This window comes from Rhinoraja longicauda, chromosome 5, assembly GCF_053455715.1.
Source record: "Rhinoraja longicauda isolate Sanriku21f chromosome 5, sRhiLon1.1, whole genome shotgun sequence".
Lineage (NCBI taxonomy): Eukaryota > Metazoa > Chordata > Chondrichthyes > Rajiformes > Arhynchobatidae > Rhinoraja > Rhinoraja longicauda.
Genome location: NC_135957.1, coordinates 15001691 through 15020287, shown reverse-complemented (window position 1 = coordinate 15020287; position 18597 = coordinate 15001691). Strand labels below are relative to the sequence as shown.

Sequence of the window (18597 nt, the reverse complement as noted above, 5' to 3'; positions counted from 1 at the left end):
TGCTTTTTGAATTATTTCATAGATAAGTCTAGGCTATGGCGAGTCCGAAAACTTGTTGGTTGTAGAAGAAGTTTATTGCAGCCGCAATATTCGAATACAGAGTTAAACAACAAGGTAAAGGACAACCATCAAAAACTTACTGTCTTCTTCGAAGACTTCGCCGAACTGAACATTTTGGGCGCCAAAAGCGCACATGACCACGCTGGCCAATCAGCGATGTCGCTCCCTGGACCAATCCCCATGGTTGCGTTCACACGTGACCTCGCTGGCCAATCTGAGGGTTCGACGACCTGGACCATTCTCTATGGTCGCTACATGACCCCCCCCAGAACCCGAGGTACGGAACTAGCAGGGAGCCGGATTTCGCGACCATAACGAGTACGGAGAGGAGCAGCCTGAACCACAGGAGCCGGGGGTTCCGGACTTGGAGGAACTGCCGGAACGGGGGGTCCTGGAGGAACTGCCGGAACGGGGGGTCCTGGAGGAACTGCCGGAACGGGGGGTCCTGGACTGAGCGGAACTAACGGAGGTCGGCCTCTCCTAGGGGTTTGGCAGACCAGGACTGGTTGATCCGGATCCAAGTGTGCAGGTTTGAGCCGGGACACCGAGACGAGCTCACTCTTGCCGCACATGTCTAAGGTGAAGGTAGCCGTTCCCTTACGCAAAACCCGGAACGGCCCTTGATAGACCCTCTGCAACGGGGCGCGATGGGAATCTTTTCGCAGAAAAACAAACTCACAGTCCTTCAGGGAAGGCGGTTCATGTACCATGGGACACCCATGACGTGAAGTCGGAACTGGAGCCAGGGAACCCACCCGTGCCCGGAGAGATGCTAACACTGATGGGACTGTAGGCAGCTGGTCTGAAGGGTCCGGAAACAAATCTCCGGGTACTCGAAGTGTCGAGCCATATACAAGCTCCGCGGACGACGCACCGAGATCTAGCTTAGGAGCAGTCCGGATGCCCAGAAGAACCCAGGGGAGCTGGTCTACCCAGTCCGGGCCTTCAAGCCTTGCACTGAGGGATGCCTTAAGTTGACGGTGGAACCTTTCTACAAGTCCATTTGCCTGGGGGTGATATGCAGTAGTGGGTTGTAACTTGGAACCGTACAGTTCTGCGAGCGCGGCCCAGAGGGACGAAGTGAACTGCGGCCCCCAGTCAGTGGTAATAACTGCCGGGACCCCGAAACGAGCTACCCAATGGAGGGCCAAAGTCCTGGCACAAGACGCTGACGAAATATCAGACAATGGGAAAGCCTCTGGCCACCGGGTGAACCGATCCACCACCGTGAGGAGGTGGGTGTAGCCCCGGGAGGAAGGCAAAGGCCCGACTAAATCCACGTGGATGTGGAAAAAACGAACTGCTGGGACCTCGAAATCCTGTACGGGGGGCTGGACATGGCGCTGGACTTTAGCGGTCTGACAGGGAACGCAGGAACGCGCCCAACCCGCTACCTGTTTCCGTAGGCCATGCCAGACAAACCGAGCTGCTACCAAAGCGGAGGTGGAGCGGATGGACGGGTGCGCCAGCCCATGAATGGCATCAAAAACCCGGCGCTGAAGGCAGGGCGGTACTACCGGCCTGGGACGGGGAAGAGAAACATCACACCAGACTTTCGTGCCTTCCGACCCGCAGGCTACCTGAGCCAACTTCAATCCCGAAGTGGTGGACTGGTATGCCGAAGCGGTATCCGCTAGAAGCTGTGCCTCCGCAAGCTCCTGGGGATCCACCTCGCAGTCCACCGCCGAAATAGGGGGAAAAGCAGGTCTAGACAGGGCGTCAGCAACGGCATTAAGCTTACCCGCGACATGACGGACATCGGTGGTAAATTCGGAGATAGCAGTCAGGTGCCGCTGCTGGCGGGCCGACCATGGGTCAGACAATTTGAAAAATGCAAATGTTAATGGTTTGTGGTCCGTAAAGGCCACAAATGGGCGGCCCTCAAGGAAATACCTGAAATGACGAACAGCTAAATAGAGGGCCAGAAGCTCTCGGTCAAATGCGCTATACTTCAGCTCAGCCGAATTTAGTTGCCGGCTGAAAAACGCCAAGGGCTGCCAACGGCCACCGACCTGCTGCTCCAAGACCCCGCCCACCGCCACGTCAGAGGCGTCAACCGTTAGGGCCGTGGGGGCGGAGGGGCTCGGGTGGACCAACATGGTGGCGTCTGCTAATGCTGCCTTAGCTGCTGTAAAAGCCGACTCTGTGGCCGGGGACCATATCAACTCTACCGGTTTTCCCGCAAGGCACTGGAAAAGCGGGCGCATGACCCGCGCAGCTGCCGGAACGAACCTATGGTAGAAGTTAACCATGCCTACGAACTCCTGTAGTCCTTTTACTGTGGTGGGCCTGGGAAATGCCCGGATAGCCTCCACCTTCTCGGGCAAAGGGGAGGCGCCGGCAGGGGTAATTCTGTGCCCTAGAAAATCAAGAGAAGGGAGGCCGAATTGACACTTGGAGGGTTGGATAATGAGCCCGTGGTCTTGGAGCCGCTGGAACACAGTCCGCAAGTGGACCTGGTGTTCCTGCACTGAGGGGCTGGCGACCAGGATGTCGTCTAAATAAATAAACAAAAAGGGTAAACCCCGACCCACACGGTCCATCAGTCGTTGGAAAGCCTGTGCCACGTTCTTTAAACCGAAAGGCATACGCAACCATTCAAACAACCCGAACGGAGTAATCTTTGCAGTTTTCTGTATGTCCTCCGGACGCACCGGAATCTGGTGGTATCCTCGCACCAAATCGATTTTGGAGAACACCACCGCTCCTTCCAGCCCAGACGAAAAGTCCTGTAGGTGCGGTATGGGGTAGCGATCAGCCGTGGTGACAGCATTGAGACGCCGATAATCGCCACATGGTCTCCACCCCCCAGATGCCTTGGAGACCATATGCAACGGCGAGGCCCACGGGCTGTCGGACTGACGGACAATTCCCATTTCCTCCATCTTCCTAAATTCCGCCCGTGCCACCACCAGTTTGTCTGGCGGTAGTCTCCTGGCCCGAGCGAAAACGGGAGGGCCCTCGGTGCGGATGTGATGGACCACGCCGTGCTTGGCCAAAGGCGTGTCAAAACGTTGGATGAGCAGCTCTGGAAACTCCGCCAGGATCTCAGCATACGAGTCAGGGGCCGCGACGACGGCCTGGACAGTAGGGCTGGGCGGGGAGGCGATTGTCGGAGCGATGGGCTCCTCGCCGGCGGAGGGTCGGAGGTCGTTACCGCGGACATCAGGGACCAGTGAAAAAGCCCAGAGAAAATCTGCGCCCAGGATCACTTGTCTGACGTCTGCTATGATGAATGGCCATTCGTACGTGCGGAGGCCTAACACAAGGGACATCTTCCATATACCGAAAGTGCGAATGGGGCTGCCATTAACCGCGATGAGGGTGGGACCTGTCTTACCCGTTCTGGTTTCGAGGTCGGTCGGCGGCACTATACTGACGATGGCTCCCGTGTCCACCAAAAATTCTGTGTTCGTGAATCGATCGTGGACGTAGAGGCGTCGGTTCTGGCCAATCGTAACTGCCCCTATGTACGATCGGCCGAGGCATTTCCCGCGAAGGTACAAGGTGAGTGGCAGTTGCGGGATTCGCTACCCCATCGTAGGTGATAATAGCACCAGCCGCGCTTGTGCGGATCTTTTTGGCGGGCTTTCGGAGAAATGGCGGGAGACGCGGCGCCATCTTGATGTCGCTGTGGCGTGGTCACTGATGTCGAGACCTTGTTGATCGAACCGCTTGCCTTGTTTTTAGCCGCTATGAGCGCGTCCGCTTTCGCTGCATATTCTTCGGGGTCCTTAAAAGAACAATCCGTGAGCAGCAGTCGGACATCCTCAGGAAGCTTCTCTCGGAATGCCTGTTCGAACATAAGGCAATCCGTATGCTCACCGGCCAGCATCATCATTTCGGCCATGAGAACGGAAGGCCGTCGATCTCCGAGGTCCGGTAGGTGCAGAAGTCTTGCAGCGCAATCATGCCTATTAAACCCGAAGGTTCGCAGTAACACTTTCTTCATGGCCTCGTACTTGTTTTCCGCAGGCGGATTAACGATGAACCGCATCACGCGTGTGGTCGTCTCCGGTGATAGAGCGCTGACGAGGTAGTAATACATCGTGGAGTCGTCCGATATCTTCTTTATATGAAATTGAGCTTCGGTGTGGACAAACCAAGATTGCGGTGAATGTGTCCAAAACAACGGAAGGTGAACGCTTACCGCGCTTAACTCCGGTGTGCCAGGCGCGGCAATCAACAACGAGGCGTCGTGTCCCTGCATAGTCGGTGATCGTCCAGATCACGTCGGGGTCACCAATATGGCGAGTCCAAAAACTTGTTGGTTGTAGAAGAAGTTTATTGCAGCCGCAATATTCGAATACAGAGTTAAACAACAAGGTAAAGGACAACCATCAAAAACTTACTGTCTTCTTCGAAGACTTCGCCGAACTGAACATTTCGGGCGCCAAAAGCGCACATGACCACGCTGGCCAATCAGCGATGTCGCTCCCTGGACCAATCCCCATGGTCGCGTTCACACGTGACCTCGCTGGCCAATCTGAGGGTTCGACGACCTGGACCATTCTCTATGGTCGCTACAAGGCGACTATCACAAAGATGTTGAAAAACATTTTGTGAGACAGGATTAATGATCACTTGAACAGCAGGAAACGAATCAAGCTCTGCTGAGCAATCTAGTTGAAAACTTTTTGTTTAGTTTAGAGATACAGCGTGGAAACAGGCCCTTCGGCCCACTGAGTCCGTACCAACCAGCAATCACCCATATATTAATTCGATCCTACACTAGGGACAATTTACAGAAGCCAATTAACTTACAAACCTGCGTCTTCGGAATGTGGAATTAAGCAGGAACACCCAGAGTACCATTCATTCGCCCATGAAGTCACAGGGGGAATGCACAAACTCCATACAGACAGCAACTGTAGTCAAGATCGAATCCAATTCTCTGGCACTGTAAGGCAGCAACTCTATCGCTGCATCACTGTGCAGAGGTAGAGTTTTTAAGTGCGCAAAAGGTTTTTTATCTCTTTTTGAAGAGGTAACAATGTGCACTGATGAGGACAGTATAGTAGATGAGGTTTACATAGAGTTCAGTAAGGCTTTTTACATGGGAAACTGCTCCAAAAGCAGGATTGTTCATGAGCAGACAGAAGATACTTTGTCTCAAAAGGAATAGCGGTACGTTACTCCAAAAAGCTACTGAAGCAACATGAATTCAAAATGTCCAAACTTAGATTGAGAGATTTTTGTTAGCAAAATGTTTTACATGTAAAGCAAAAAAGATGCTTGGAATTAAGATCACTCACATTCTAATGGAATAAGGTTGACGAGCTGGATCTATTTCTAAGTCCCTATGCAATGGTATCCTTACAAATGGGAAGCAGAGTATTAATTGTACTGCAATTAGTGTGTATCTCACCTGATGAGCAGTAGCTTGCCAAATGCTTCTAAAGAGTCACTGTATCCATTAGGCATTGTTGTCAATTCTGGGGCGTCTGTATCAAACCAGTTTTTCCAAGCTTTCTCATTCTTTGTTACCTGCAACAATATTCCAAACTGTAAAATGAATTGAAGCTATAACATAATGACATCACACATTTTATCATCAAGTGGCATCTGAGGAGGGGAATGGATAGTCGATGTTTCGGGTCAAGAATCTTTATCTAGAGTGAAAGAGTAGAGAGGAGTTCGGCAATGGTGAGGGGTTTGGGAAAAGGAAGAGCTGGCAAGCAATAAATTGATCCAGGTGAGGATGGTTGATTCGCAGATGGAATCAGGTGGAGGAGGGAAGGAATAATATGGCGGTAAGTGGAGACAACAAAGAGCTGCAGATTCTGGGGAGAAGGCAGGAGAATGGGGTTAGGAGGGAGAGATAGATCAGCCATGATTGAATGGCAGAGTAGACGATGGACTAAATGACCTAATTCTACTGCTTACACTTATAACCTTATGAGATTATGGAATCTTACAACAAAGGAAGAGTGGAACTAAATAAAGAAGGTGTGGTGAGCAGATGGGAACAGTGCAAGATTTCTTTTTTTTGTACAATTTCTAAAAACTCATTTTTTTATTTAATTGAGTTCAATTTACAGCGTATTTACTGGGTGAATATCAAAGGAAGTTTAGGCACAGAAGGAGGTTGTTCAGTGCAGTACACCATCACCCCAAAAATAATGGCCACCTGCTAGACACCCCATGAAATACAAGGCAGACTATTGACAATACAAGGGGCTAAATTGAACACCAGATAAGGCATTCATCACGTGTCAAATGAACATTGCTCACTCCTATGACTCCAATCTGACTAGTAATACCTGGTGATTTAGAAAAGGAAAATTCATTCTCCTTTTTATGGACAAGAATTACTTACTCCATTAAAACAACATGGGCTGTTGCCATTGTCTATCTCAGGTTTATTCCAGGTTAATTAGAGAAACAAGAGAGGAGATTGCAGGAGCTTTGACAAAGATCTTTGAGATTTCCCTCAGGTTGTAGGCAAGGTTCCGGAGAGGTTCCATTATTTAAGGGAAGTAGAGAGAATCCATGGAATTACAGGCAGGGGAGCCTCACTTCAGAGGTAGGAAAGCTATTGGAGAGGATTCTTTGGGATAGGATTACTTCCATTTGGAAGAGCATGAATAAATTAGGGTCTGTCAGTATGACTTTGTACATAGCATGTCCTGTCTTACAAACTTGATTGAGTTTTTTGAGTAGCTGACAAAGGTGATTGATAAGGGTAGGGCAGTGGATGTTGTCTACATGGATTTGATAAAGTCCACTCTGGTAGGCTGGTCCAGAAGATGCACGGGATTAACAGTGACTTGGTCATATGGATTTAGAACTGTCTTACTGACAGAAGACAAAGGGTAGTGGTGGTGGAAGGACAATATTCAAGATGGAGGTCTGTGAACTGGAGTTCCACAGGGATCTGTGCTGGGATCTCTATTGTTTGTGATATATACAGATGACGTGCATATAGATGTAGACAGGTTGCCTAGTAATTTTGCAGAAGACACCATGATTGCCATGATTGCCAGGGTCGCAGACTGTGAGGAAGGCTGTCAAAATATACAGCAGGATACAGATCAACCACAGAAATGGGCAGAAGAATGGTAGATGGAATTTAATTTGAGTGTGAAGTGTTGCACTTTGAGAGGCTGAGTGCAAGGGGAAAATATACAATTAATGGCATGACCCTTAATAGCATTGATGTACATAATGATCTTGGGGTCGAAGTCCATTACTCCCTGAAAGTGGCAACACAAGCAGATAAAGTGGTAAAGATGGCATATAGTATGCTTATCTTTATTGGTCATGGCATTGAGTATATTGAGACATGATGCAGCTTTATAGGACTTTGGTCGTCAGGCTGCATTTGGAGTATTGCGCATAGTTCTGGTTGCATCATTACAGGGAGGATGTGGAAGATTTGTAAAGGGTGCAGAGAAGGTTGATTCCTGGATTAGCGGTTGTGGGGTTATTGGCTACCCCCAAATCCACTAATGATTCTGGTACATCAGTTATTTTGTACATATAACACAAACAGCAATGGTCCCAGCTCAGATCCCTGTGGAACCCCACTGTTCACAGACCACCAGCCTATCCTATTAGATACAGGGGGGGGTTGGACAGACTTGGATTGTTTTCTCTGGAATGCCAGAGGTTGCAAGGAGATCTGATCAAAGCAAATAAAATTATGAGAGCAATAAATAGGGTAGACATTCAGAACTTTTTTCCCAGGATGGAGGGCATAGCTTTAAGGTAAGAGGAGCAAAGCTTAAAGGAGAAGTATGGGGTAAGTTTTTTACACAGAGGGTGGTGAGTGGCTAGAACGTGCTACCGGGGGGTGGCGCTGGAGGCAGATACAATAATGGCATTTAAGAGACTTGGAAAAGCACTTGAATAAGAAGGGAATGGAGGGCTATGGATTATGTTCAGGCAATTAAAGGTTGGTTTTAGTATCACAGACATTGTGGGCTGAAGGACGTGTGCCATGCTGTTCTATGTTTTAGGTTCACAATAGAAAATTGCGTGCCCTGCCAGTCTCAAATTCTGGGGGTAATCCATTGTATTATTTACAACTCTCTTTGTTTTAAGTTATCACTCCACAATTCTGCCTTCTTATTTTGAACAATCTGATAGTGAAAAAATGTAAGTATTCTTAGTACTTTAGATGTACTGAAAATTAAGCTCTCTTGTCCCCATTCCCAAACTGCCCCAATAAAACTGATTTCTCCATTCGAATGTGCAAATTTTCAATTACACAAAATATGGATCAATCTCAACCTACATTACCTTATAAGTGAGCCTGACTCCCAAAAAAGGCCATTATAAACAATATGTGTGTTCTTTAAGGATTTACTGCCAAAAACAGTTTATTTTTTGTTTTGTTTTGCTATCTTTTTGTTTGTTGAACAAAGTCATAGTACATACACATGAACAAAATGATACGATACCTGAGTCAATATTTCTGCAAACTGTGGTAGTTTACTCAGCTCCACCAGGTTCAACCAGGTCAAATCAAGGATCCAGCGGCAAGGCTTTGGTGGACTGGCCTTAAGATCAAGAGCTGCTCCTCCTGCATAATTAGGCAGAGTACTCATTCTTAATAAAAACAGTTGTCAAATTCTCGATAGGAAATTCTTCCTTCAACCAACACAACAAAATATATTTGTACCAGTGTTATAGTCATAAAGCACAGAAACAGGCCTAAATCATTCTTAAGTCATACGTATTATTGCCTCCAAGATTATTATAATCACTGAAATAACCTGCTTTTTCCAAATGAATGACTTTGGGACAGATAGTATGATTGAAGCTGTTTTACATATATAGAGAGATTGGTTGTCATCTGACATTGGGTAGAGACTGCAATGGGTATGTGGCTGTTATAGCACATGATGGTATTATTCAAATTCAGGAAAACCTCTGTTGAGCACAGCCCTCATGTTATGTTATCGGCTATGAGTGATACATGTCAAATTAAAAACATATGCTGAACAGGGAGAAAACAGAGGATGTGGCAGATGGAGAGGTGGGATGTGGGGGGAGGGGGAGGAGTGAAGTATGAAGATCAGCAATAGTTCAGCATTGGGTAAATGCCTCGTCCAAAATTTCTACTTTGGTACATATTTTAAACAAAGTAGGCTGATTATGAAAAGATCAAAATTTTCAACTGGTACATTATTTTAAGCACATAGAATTAATCAATATATCGAAAAATTATTTTCTAGTTGAAGTTCTAATGAAAAAGTGGTATACCTTTTATTAGGGTCTGAAATTCAGTGTATTTGATGTATCCCCGCTCAAGATTAATCTTTAGAGGCAGCAGTAAAGTAAAAAGGAACTTATGATTTTCATAAAGACCTTGTACTGAATACTTAAACACTTCAAAAGTCAGATACTCAATTATATTGATGATTCTCTTTGAAGCAACTGGAGATTTCTTAGATCTACATGAAAAAGATAAAAGAAAAAAATAAGAAATCATAGTATGGTAAGTAAATTTTGACGAGTTTTATTTTGAACTTATAGTGCATTTTCTTACTGGAAGAAGAAGAAATAAAAAGCTGGACTCTACAATAATTGCAAACTTGGGTATCCAACAACCAACTGGTAGGAAATCAGAGGACCCAAGGGACACCCAGATGCGATCCCTTATCATATCATATCATATCATATATATACAGCCGGAAACAGGCCTTTTCGGCCCACCAAGTCCGTGCCGCCCAGCGATCCCCGTACATTAACACTATCCTACACCCACTAGGGACAATTTTTACATTTACCCAGCCAGTTAACCTACATACCTGTACTTCTTTGTAGTGTGGGAGGAAACCGAAGATCTCGGAGAAAACCCACGCAGGTCACGGGGAGAACGTACAAACTCCTTACAGTGCAGCACCCGTAGTCAGGATCGAACCTGAGTCTCCGGCGCTGCATTCGCTGTAAAGCAGCAACTCTACCGCTGCGCTACCGTGAGAATGAACAAATGCCATACACACAGCACCAGCAGTCAGAATTGAACTTGGGTCACAAGAGCTGTGAAGCAGGCAAGATGGTGCCCCTGTCTCACAGCTCCAGTGACCCTTCCCATCGCTTATGCCAATTTCTTATGACATGTTGCATAGATATGATTCCTGGTCAAATTCAGGGACTTAGTTGTGATGTGGTGCAGAGATGGTTTCTGACATAGATAATAACATTTTGATTGTGTCTCCACAGGCGGCACGGTAGCGCAGCGGTAGAGTTGCTGCTTTACAACGAATGCAGCGCCGGAGACTCAGGTTCGATCCTGACTACGGGTGCTTCACTGTAAGGAGTTTGTACGTTCTCCCCGTGACCTGCGTGGGTTTTCTCCGAGATCTTCGGTTTCCTCCCACACTCCAAAGACGTACAGGTATGTAGGTTAATTAGCTGGGTAAATGTAAAAATTGTCTCTAGTGGGTGTAGGATAGTGTTAATGTGCGGGGATCGCTGGGCGGCACGGACTTGGTGGGCCGAAAAGGCCTGTTTCCGGATGTATATATATGATATGATGATATGATAATGCTAAAACAGAGTATTGTTTATCTCACAAGAATGCTAAGAAGCATAGAAATCTTTGTAAGAAGTATAGATATCCTTTCTCCCACTGTTCTAACCAAATGTAATCTGCGATGTGCTTCAAGCTATTATGTTTCATTTTGTTCATGTTACTGGATCCACAATCATAAAAATGAAGGATTAATTACATTTCCTTCTGTAATTTCCTGCTTTCTGACATTTATATCAATGATTAATATAAAGCAACTGTCAACATTGCATCAAATATTAATAAGAACCTGGACATGGACTGGTCAAATAATCTGAGAAACTGTGCCAGTGAGGTCTGGTACATCATGTTGACCATGCTCATTTCTGTGATGAGGAAATACAGGATGCTCCCACGAGTGGCTGCTGGCCGATATTCTTCTTGTGCAGTATTAATCTTTATCTCTGTCTCTGCTGCCACATGCAGCTTCTCACTGACTTCAGTTGCTGTCGTCTTTGTTATCCGCAGGACACCAATCAGAGACTCATCATCCACGAGTGAACCTGCATAAAAGTCCAGAGAGCTGATCAAGGATTTATTCTATACATTATAATCATAAAGTACAAAGTTTTCAGAGCACATAAAAATGCCATTTGACCCATCAGATCCATGAAATACTAGGGAACCGAGGATCTAGTGAGAGGGAGGAACTGAAGGGATGGATGGATGGATTTATGAAGCATGGATTTATGAAGGGGAAATCATGCTTGACTAATCTGGAATTTTTTGAAGATGTAACATGTAGAATGGATAAGGGAGAGCTAGTGGATGTGGTGTATCTGGACTTTCAAAAAGCCTTTGACAGGGTCCCACACAATAGATTAGTGTGCAAAATTAGTGAGCACACAGTATTGGGGGTAGAGAACTGGTTGGCAGACAGAAAGAAAAGAATAGGAATTAACGGGTCCTTTCCAGATTGGCAGGCAGTGGGGTGCCACAAGGCTCGGTGCTGGAACCCAGTTATTTACAATATATATTAACGATTTAGAGGAGGGAATTAAATGTAACATCTCCAAATCTGCAAATGACACAAAGCTGGGTGGCAGAGTAAGGTGCGAGAAGGATGCTATGAGGCTGCAGGGTGACTTGGATAGGTTGGGTGAGTGGGCAGATGCAGTATAATGTGAATAAATGTGAGGTTATCCACTTTGGTGGCAAGAACAGGAAGGCAGATTATTATCTGAATGGTGTCAGATTAGGAAAAGGGGAGGTTCAACAAGACCTGGGTGTCCTGTACATCAGTCACTGAAAGTAAGCATGCAGGTAGAGCAGGCAGTGAAGAAAGTTAATGGCATATTAGCCTCCATTGTGAGAGGATTTGAGTTTAGGAGCAAGGAGGTCCAACTGCAGTTGCACATAGCCCTGGTGAGACCGCACCTTGAGTATTGTGTGCAGTTTTGGTCTCCTAATTTGAGGAAGGACATTCTTGCTATTGAGGGAGTGCAGCGTAGGTTCACCAGGTTAAGTCCTGGGATGGCAGGACTGACATATGAGGAAAGAACAGGTCGACTGGGCTTGTATTCACTGGAATTCAGAAGGATGAGAGGGGATCTTATAGAAATATATAAAATTCTTATTGGACAGACTAGATGCAGGAAAAATGTTCTCGTGTTGGGGGAGTCCAGAACCAAGATTCAAGATTCAATTTAGTTGTCACGTGTTACCAATTAAGGTACAGTGAAATTTGAGTTACCATACAGCATACTAAGTAAAAAGCAACCAGACACACAGCCACATAAAATAAAATTTAACATAAACATCCACCACAACGGACTCCACATTCCTCACTGTGATGGAAGGTAATAAAGTTCAACCATCTTCCTCTTTGTTCACCAGGGGTCACAGTTTAAGAGTAAGGGGTAGGCCATTTAGGACTGAGATGTGGAAAAACGTTTTCACCCTGAGAGAGTTGTGAATCTGTAGAATTCTCTGCCACAGAAGGCAGTGGAGGCCAATTCACTGGATGTTTTCAAGAAAGAGTTAGATTTAGCTATCAGGGCTTATGAAATCAAGGGATATGGGGAAAAAGCAGGAACAGGGTACTGATTTTGGATGATCAGCCATGATCATATCGGCTGGCTCAAAGAGCCGAATGGCCTACTCTTGCACCTATTTTCTTTGTTTCTGTGTTTCTATGATGAAGCTTGTGCATTCATGCTAACTTGATCTTTTCCCTTCAGAGATGTTTTACAAAAATCAATTACTTAGATTAACTTTTAGAACAATAGTAACCATTTTAGCAATTACATTCTTCAAAGGTACCTTTTCTTTGCCAAAAAAACCAACAGTTAAGATCTTAAGGTTTACATTTTATTTGTCATAATCACCACTTTTATCAGTGCAATATCAGCTGCAAAGAGCCCGCATAGATGAAGAAAAAATGAAATATTTTGCAAATAATTACCCTTGGTGGTGCTGAGCTTAAATAGTAGGTTATTCTCCAATTCCTTCATTTTACGTTTATTGGCAGTGACTTCCTCTATCAGTTGCACGCGCTCTGCTTCCAGTTCCTACAATTATCAGAAATTTCAGGTGTTTAGAAACAGTTAGTCTACTTCATCGAGTGGGCAAAACAAAGAAACATCTTTAAGAAGCAATGTCAGAGTGAATATGATCAGGTAGGAAAGAAGAACAAGAACAATATTCTTGGGACAACATGGCGAGCTCTTCTTTAGAAACTTAGTTCATTAACTATTTCCTTTGTAAAAAAACTGCCGAGAACTGAATAACAAAATAAAACGGAAAACAAAATGTATAAGAACGGATTAGGAATTAACTGGAAAGTAACTCAAAAGTCTTCAATAAATCTTTAGATAGTGAAAAAGTAATTCAAGTAAAGGTGATGATTAGGGAACAACGCAATATCTTCCTGTGGCAGCAGAGGGAGTGGCAGATGTACCAAGGTATTAACATCAAGTCAATAATTTGTCAATAACCCATCTTTAGTAAACAAGTAAACTTACAAATGTCACAATAAAAGAGTTGATAGAGAAATTCAGTGGAAAAACTAAATAAGGAACTACACATGCTGGTTTACCAAAATACACACAAAGTTTTAGAGTAAATCAGTGGGCTAATACTAATAATAATAATAATAATTCATTTATTTTATATAGCGCCTTATCGCATGCTCAAAGCGCTTTACAAAAACAATTAACATAGAAACAAACAGACAAACTATCCTGACAGAAAAGCGGCGAATACACAACGCCAGCGTCCTCTCACGTCAGGGTCCGGCAGTAGACATTAAAAAGCACAAGACACACAGATATAATTTTTTACACAAAATACTGCCCGACCCGTGGAGTTATTCCAGCACCTTGTGTCTTTTTTCCAGTGGAACAAACATAGATAAAATAGATGTGTTTAGAACATTTATTTCAAAACATTTGGATCTATCTTCAGCCAGAAGTGGCAAACAGATAACTTATCATAGCTACTCCTGAGGTCACTATTAGCACAGAAGTCAGCATTTAGCCAATTCAATTCAATCCATGTAATAGAAAGGAACAGTTGAGAACACTGGGTGCAATATAAGGCCCCGAGACCAGTAACATCTCACTTTTAGTTTTAAATGTTCAGAGCATTCAAAACATCTTGAAGATCCAAATTCCTTTGTGCTGACTTGAACAAGCTAGGCTCCAATGAACATTCTAACAGTGATAGAAGTCATTGGAAATCTTTAAAGAGCAATAAGTCTGGTGCTTGTTTCTACCAGCATACTTGATTCATTATGTGCATGTAACTCAATCACAGAGGAGAGTTAATAGTGTGTCACATGAGGATTGATGTTATCCCTGTGCTCTTAGAGTACGTTCTGTGTGTGCATGTTACACCCACACGACTGATCAGAAAATCCCTATACATCAAAAAAATCCATCATGAGCCGTCTGTAATGTGCAACTTCAAAATGACAAATGTGCTCAACGATCAATTTTATTCTACAATTCACTCCCATGAGGAAAAAAGCATCTTATAGAATAGCCTGTATTTAAACCATATTTGTGGGTTTTAACTATGTTCTAGTTCAGAGTACCTGTTACTTGTAATCATATTCTTCTTCAATGTAACTGTGAGTTTGTCAAGGGAATTGGAGCAGTATTTAAATGAAAAGAATTGCATTGTTACATGGAAAAAGCATAAGAATGGAGTTAGTTGCACGGTTCTTGTAGAAAACCCAGATTGGCTTGATGAGCTGAAATGCTTTCTTCCACGCTGTGATCTTTCTCTTCTCCAATTCCAGGGCTTCTCGATTTACTTTACAAACTATACAATAACATGGGTTTAGGATAACAGTTTCTCATATAGTCAGGGTGTTGCAAACAGTATTGGCAACTTGACTGTATTATTCCAGATTTCACAAACTCAGACCATATCAGCCAACTATGCATTTGTTGTTCTTGGCTCAGAGGTGTTTTGAGTTTACCTGTTTCTCAGTAAGGATCACGCGGCCAAGCAGCTGATTCTCAAGACCCTTAATGGTTACAGTGAAGTCAATGATGGATGTCTTGGCACTAATTTCTGGTGTGTAGGCGGGGTTTGGAAGTTTTGTGGTTATGTAGAACATAAATCCAGGCATTATGTCTGTTTCTTTATCCCCCACTTTCACCTGCAGAGAAACAAGCATTAAAAATGTTTTAAACCATGAAAAAAAAAACGCAGATGAGAAAAGAAAATGCAGGAAGTAAGTCAGGCCATGGAAAAAGTCCTCAATTAATATTTTTCCTCTGCTTTTACTGAGGAGAAAGACATGAAGGTTAGGGAACTTGGGACTGTTGATGAAGATGTCTTGAGGACAATCCATATTACGATCGAGGAGGTACTGGATGTCCTAAGGCATATGAAGGTAGATAAACCATGATCAGATATATCTGAGGATACTGTGGGAAGCTAGCAAAGAAATTGCAGGAGCCCTGGCTGAGATATATGAATCATCCTTAGACATTGGTGAGCTGCCAGCTGACTAAAGGGTCTCTAATGTTGTGTTTCTACTTAAGAAGGGCTGCAAAGAAAAGCCAGGGAGGTATAGAGCCTTGAGCCTACTATCTGTGGTAAATAAGTTACTGGAGAGGACGGAGGGATAAGATATATATGCATTTACATAGACAGATGCTGATTTGGGATAGTCAGCATGGTTTTGCACGTGGGAGATTGTGTCTTACAAATTTGATTGAGGTATTTGAAGTACCGAAGAAGAATGCCAAGGGCTAAGCCACAGATGCTGTTCATATGGACTTCAGCGAGGCTTTTGATAAAGTTTCTCCTGGAAGATTATATCATACGAGTTCCAAGGAGAGCTAGCAAACTGGATACAGAACTGGCTCCATGGAAAGAAGTAGAAGATGGTGGTGGAAAGTTATGCTTTGGATTGAAGGCTTGTGATTACTGGTGCTTTTCAGGAATTGGTGCTGGGCTCTCTGTTGTTTGTCATTTATATCAATGATTTAGATGAATATGTACAAGGCACGTTTAGTAAGTTTGCAGTTGACACTAAAATAGGTGGATTCAATGATAATGAAGATAGTTACTAAAAATTATAAAAGGATCTAGACCAGCTGGGCAAGAGGGTTGAGGAATGGGTAATGGAGTTTAATGCAGATAAGTGCGAGGTGGTGCATTTGGGAAGTCAAAGAAGGATAGGATCTTTACAGTGAATGGTAAGACCTTGGCGAGTGTTATAGAGCAGAGGGATCTAGGAGTAGGTACACAGTTTCCTGAAAGTGGTATCATAGGTAGATAGGAAGTAAATAAGGCTTTTGGTACATTGTTCTTGATCAGTCAGGGTACTGAGTTAGTCTGAACAAGGGTCTCGACTCGAAACGTAACCCATTCCTTCTCTACAGAGATGCTGCCTGTCCCGCTGAGTTACTCCAGCTTTTTGTGTTTATACTGAGAATAGAAGTTGGAGTGCTATGTTACTGTTGTAAAAGACATTGATGAGGCCACTTTTGGGGTATTGTGTTCAATTTTGGTCATTCTGATATAGGAAGAAAATCTTTAAGCTGAAAAGAGTGCAGAGAGATTTACAAAGATGTTACCAGGACTAGAGAGCATGAGCAGTAGGGAAAGGCTGCGCAGGCTAGGACTTTATTCCATGCAGCATAGGAGGTTGATTGGTGATCTTATAGGGAGGTATAATATCATGAAAGGATAGGGTGAATGCGCCGAGTCTTTTACCCAGATGGGGGAATCAATAATCAGAGGACATGGGTTTAAGGTGAGAAAGGCAAAATGTAATAGGAACCTGAAGGGCAACTTTTCACTCAGAGTTTGGTGGGTAAATGGAACTAGTTACCAGAGGAGGTAGTTAAGGCATGAACTATAGCAGCATTTAAAAGACATTTGGGCAGGTATATGGATAGGTAATGTTTAGAGGGGTATGGTGCAAATGCAGGCAAATGGGACTAGCTTAGATGGGCATCTTGGTTGACATGGACAAGGCCTGTCTCCATGCTTTACGGCATTATGACTCTAACCATTTACAATTTCAGGTCATAGACTCTTCAGGGAGAGAGGATAAACAAGCTAGTTTTAAGTTGCAGTGATGGTGGGGAGAGTGAATGGATAGGACAGCAGGAATATCTGTGAAAAGGGTGAGGCCAGTGTTGAGAAAGGGAAAGGTTGTAGTGGTCCACCACTCAAATGGGGTAATAATAGAAACAAAACCTTGTGCATGTTTCTTCTTTGCCAGAAGACAGCTTTCCTCATTATCCACAACACTGTTATTTGTGTCGTCTATTAGAATAGTCTGTTCGAACTCCTTCCATCGGGCAGACGATACAAGGCCTTCTACGCCCGCACCTCCAGACTCAGGAACAGCTTCATCCCCAGGGCCATAGCTGCTATGAACCGGTCCTGCTGAGCCGGATGGTCACAACACATAGATCAACTTGCACTTTACCCTGTCTAAAACTGTTACAATTGTTTTGTTGGGTTGCTGTTGTCTAAATTACTTAAATTATTGCATCGTGTGGGAGGCGCATTCCCAATCTCGTTGTACCCCTGGGTACAATGACAATAAAGATATATTGTATTGTATTGTTGTATTGTATTATAGAAGTCATGCCTTCTGGGATATTGCCTCAATGTTCTGCTCTCTATTGCGACAGCCTGACATGTTGCTAACTTTCCAAAATGCCACATCTCACACTTGTCCGAATTAAACTCCATCTGCCATTTCTCTGCCCACATGTCCAACTGATCTATATCCTACTGTATCCATTGACAGCTTTCCTCATTATCCACAACACTGTTATTTGTGTCGTCTATTAGAAACGATAAAGGTCCCTGTGGAACATCACTAGTCACAGACCTCCAATCAGAATAATACTACACCACCATTACTCTTTGAAATTACACAGGATTTATGCATTTATCTTCTGGATCACCTTCAATCCATGGATTAGTAGGGCAAGGCCGTCTTAACGCATGGGCCTGATGGGCACTTGCCCAGGGCCCCACGAGCATAGGGGCCCCATGCTGATCTGTCTATGTTAAGTGACTTGCAATAAATAAATACTACTTTAAAAATGTAGGTTCAATAAGTGCTTTTTTCGCAACATTTTCGGTCACTAAGTGCTTCTCACAGAGATCTGTAAGTGCTTTTCGCAACAATGTAGCACCCTAAGTCCATCGCTAAGTGCTTTTCGGTAAGTGCTTTTCGCCGGCACGACAGGGGGGGGCTGGTAGGGAAAGGGGGGTGGGGGAGAGTAACGGTAGGGGCCCCAGTACACTGCTTTGCCCGGGGGCCCATAATGCTGTAAAAACGGCCCAGTAGTAGGGATATTGTCCAGAAACAGTAGAAATTCATCCAAAAAGCAAATTAAATTGAATTCAATCTTGTATTCTGGATTGTCCAGTTTATGCATGTAAAATGGATGTAACATCTATATCAATGATTTGGATGAGAACATCCATGTCAAGATTAGCAAGTTTGCAAATGATACAAGAGTGGGTGGTTTTGCAGATAGTGAGGATGGTTGTAAAATATTGCAGCAGGATCTTGATCAATTAGC

General features: G+C 44.3%; 1 protein-coding gene across 1 annotated transcript in view; it reads right to left on the bottom strand.

Moving 5' to 3' along the window:
* The window catches only part of LOC144593844 (dynein axonemal heavy chain 8-like), a 624642-nt gene that overhangs the window by 51051 nt on the left and 554994 nt on the right, over positions 1-18597 (bottom strand). The window contains exons 76-81 of the mRNA XM_078399962.1: positions 15009-15191; positions 12987-13092; positions 10833-11085; positions 9271-9461; positions 8466-8587; positions 5429-5547 (exon numbers count right to left, since the gene is read on the bottom strand). Of these exons, the coding sequence (XP_078256088.1) occupies positions 5429-5547; positions 8466-8587; positions 9271-9461; positions 10833-11085; positions 12987-13092; positions 15009-15191 (974 nt within the window). The remainder of the gene's footprint in view (positions 1-5428; positions 5548-8465; positions 8588-9270; positions 9462-10832; positions 11086-12986; positions 13093-15008; positions 15192-18597) is intronic.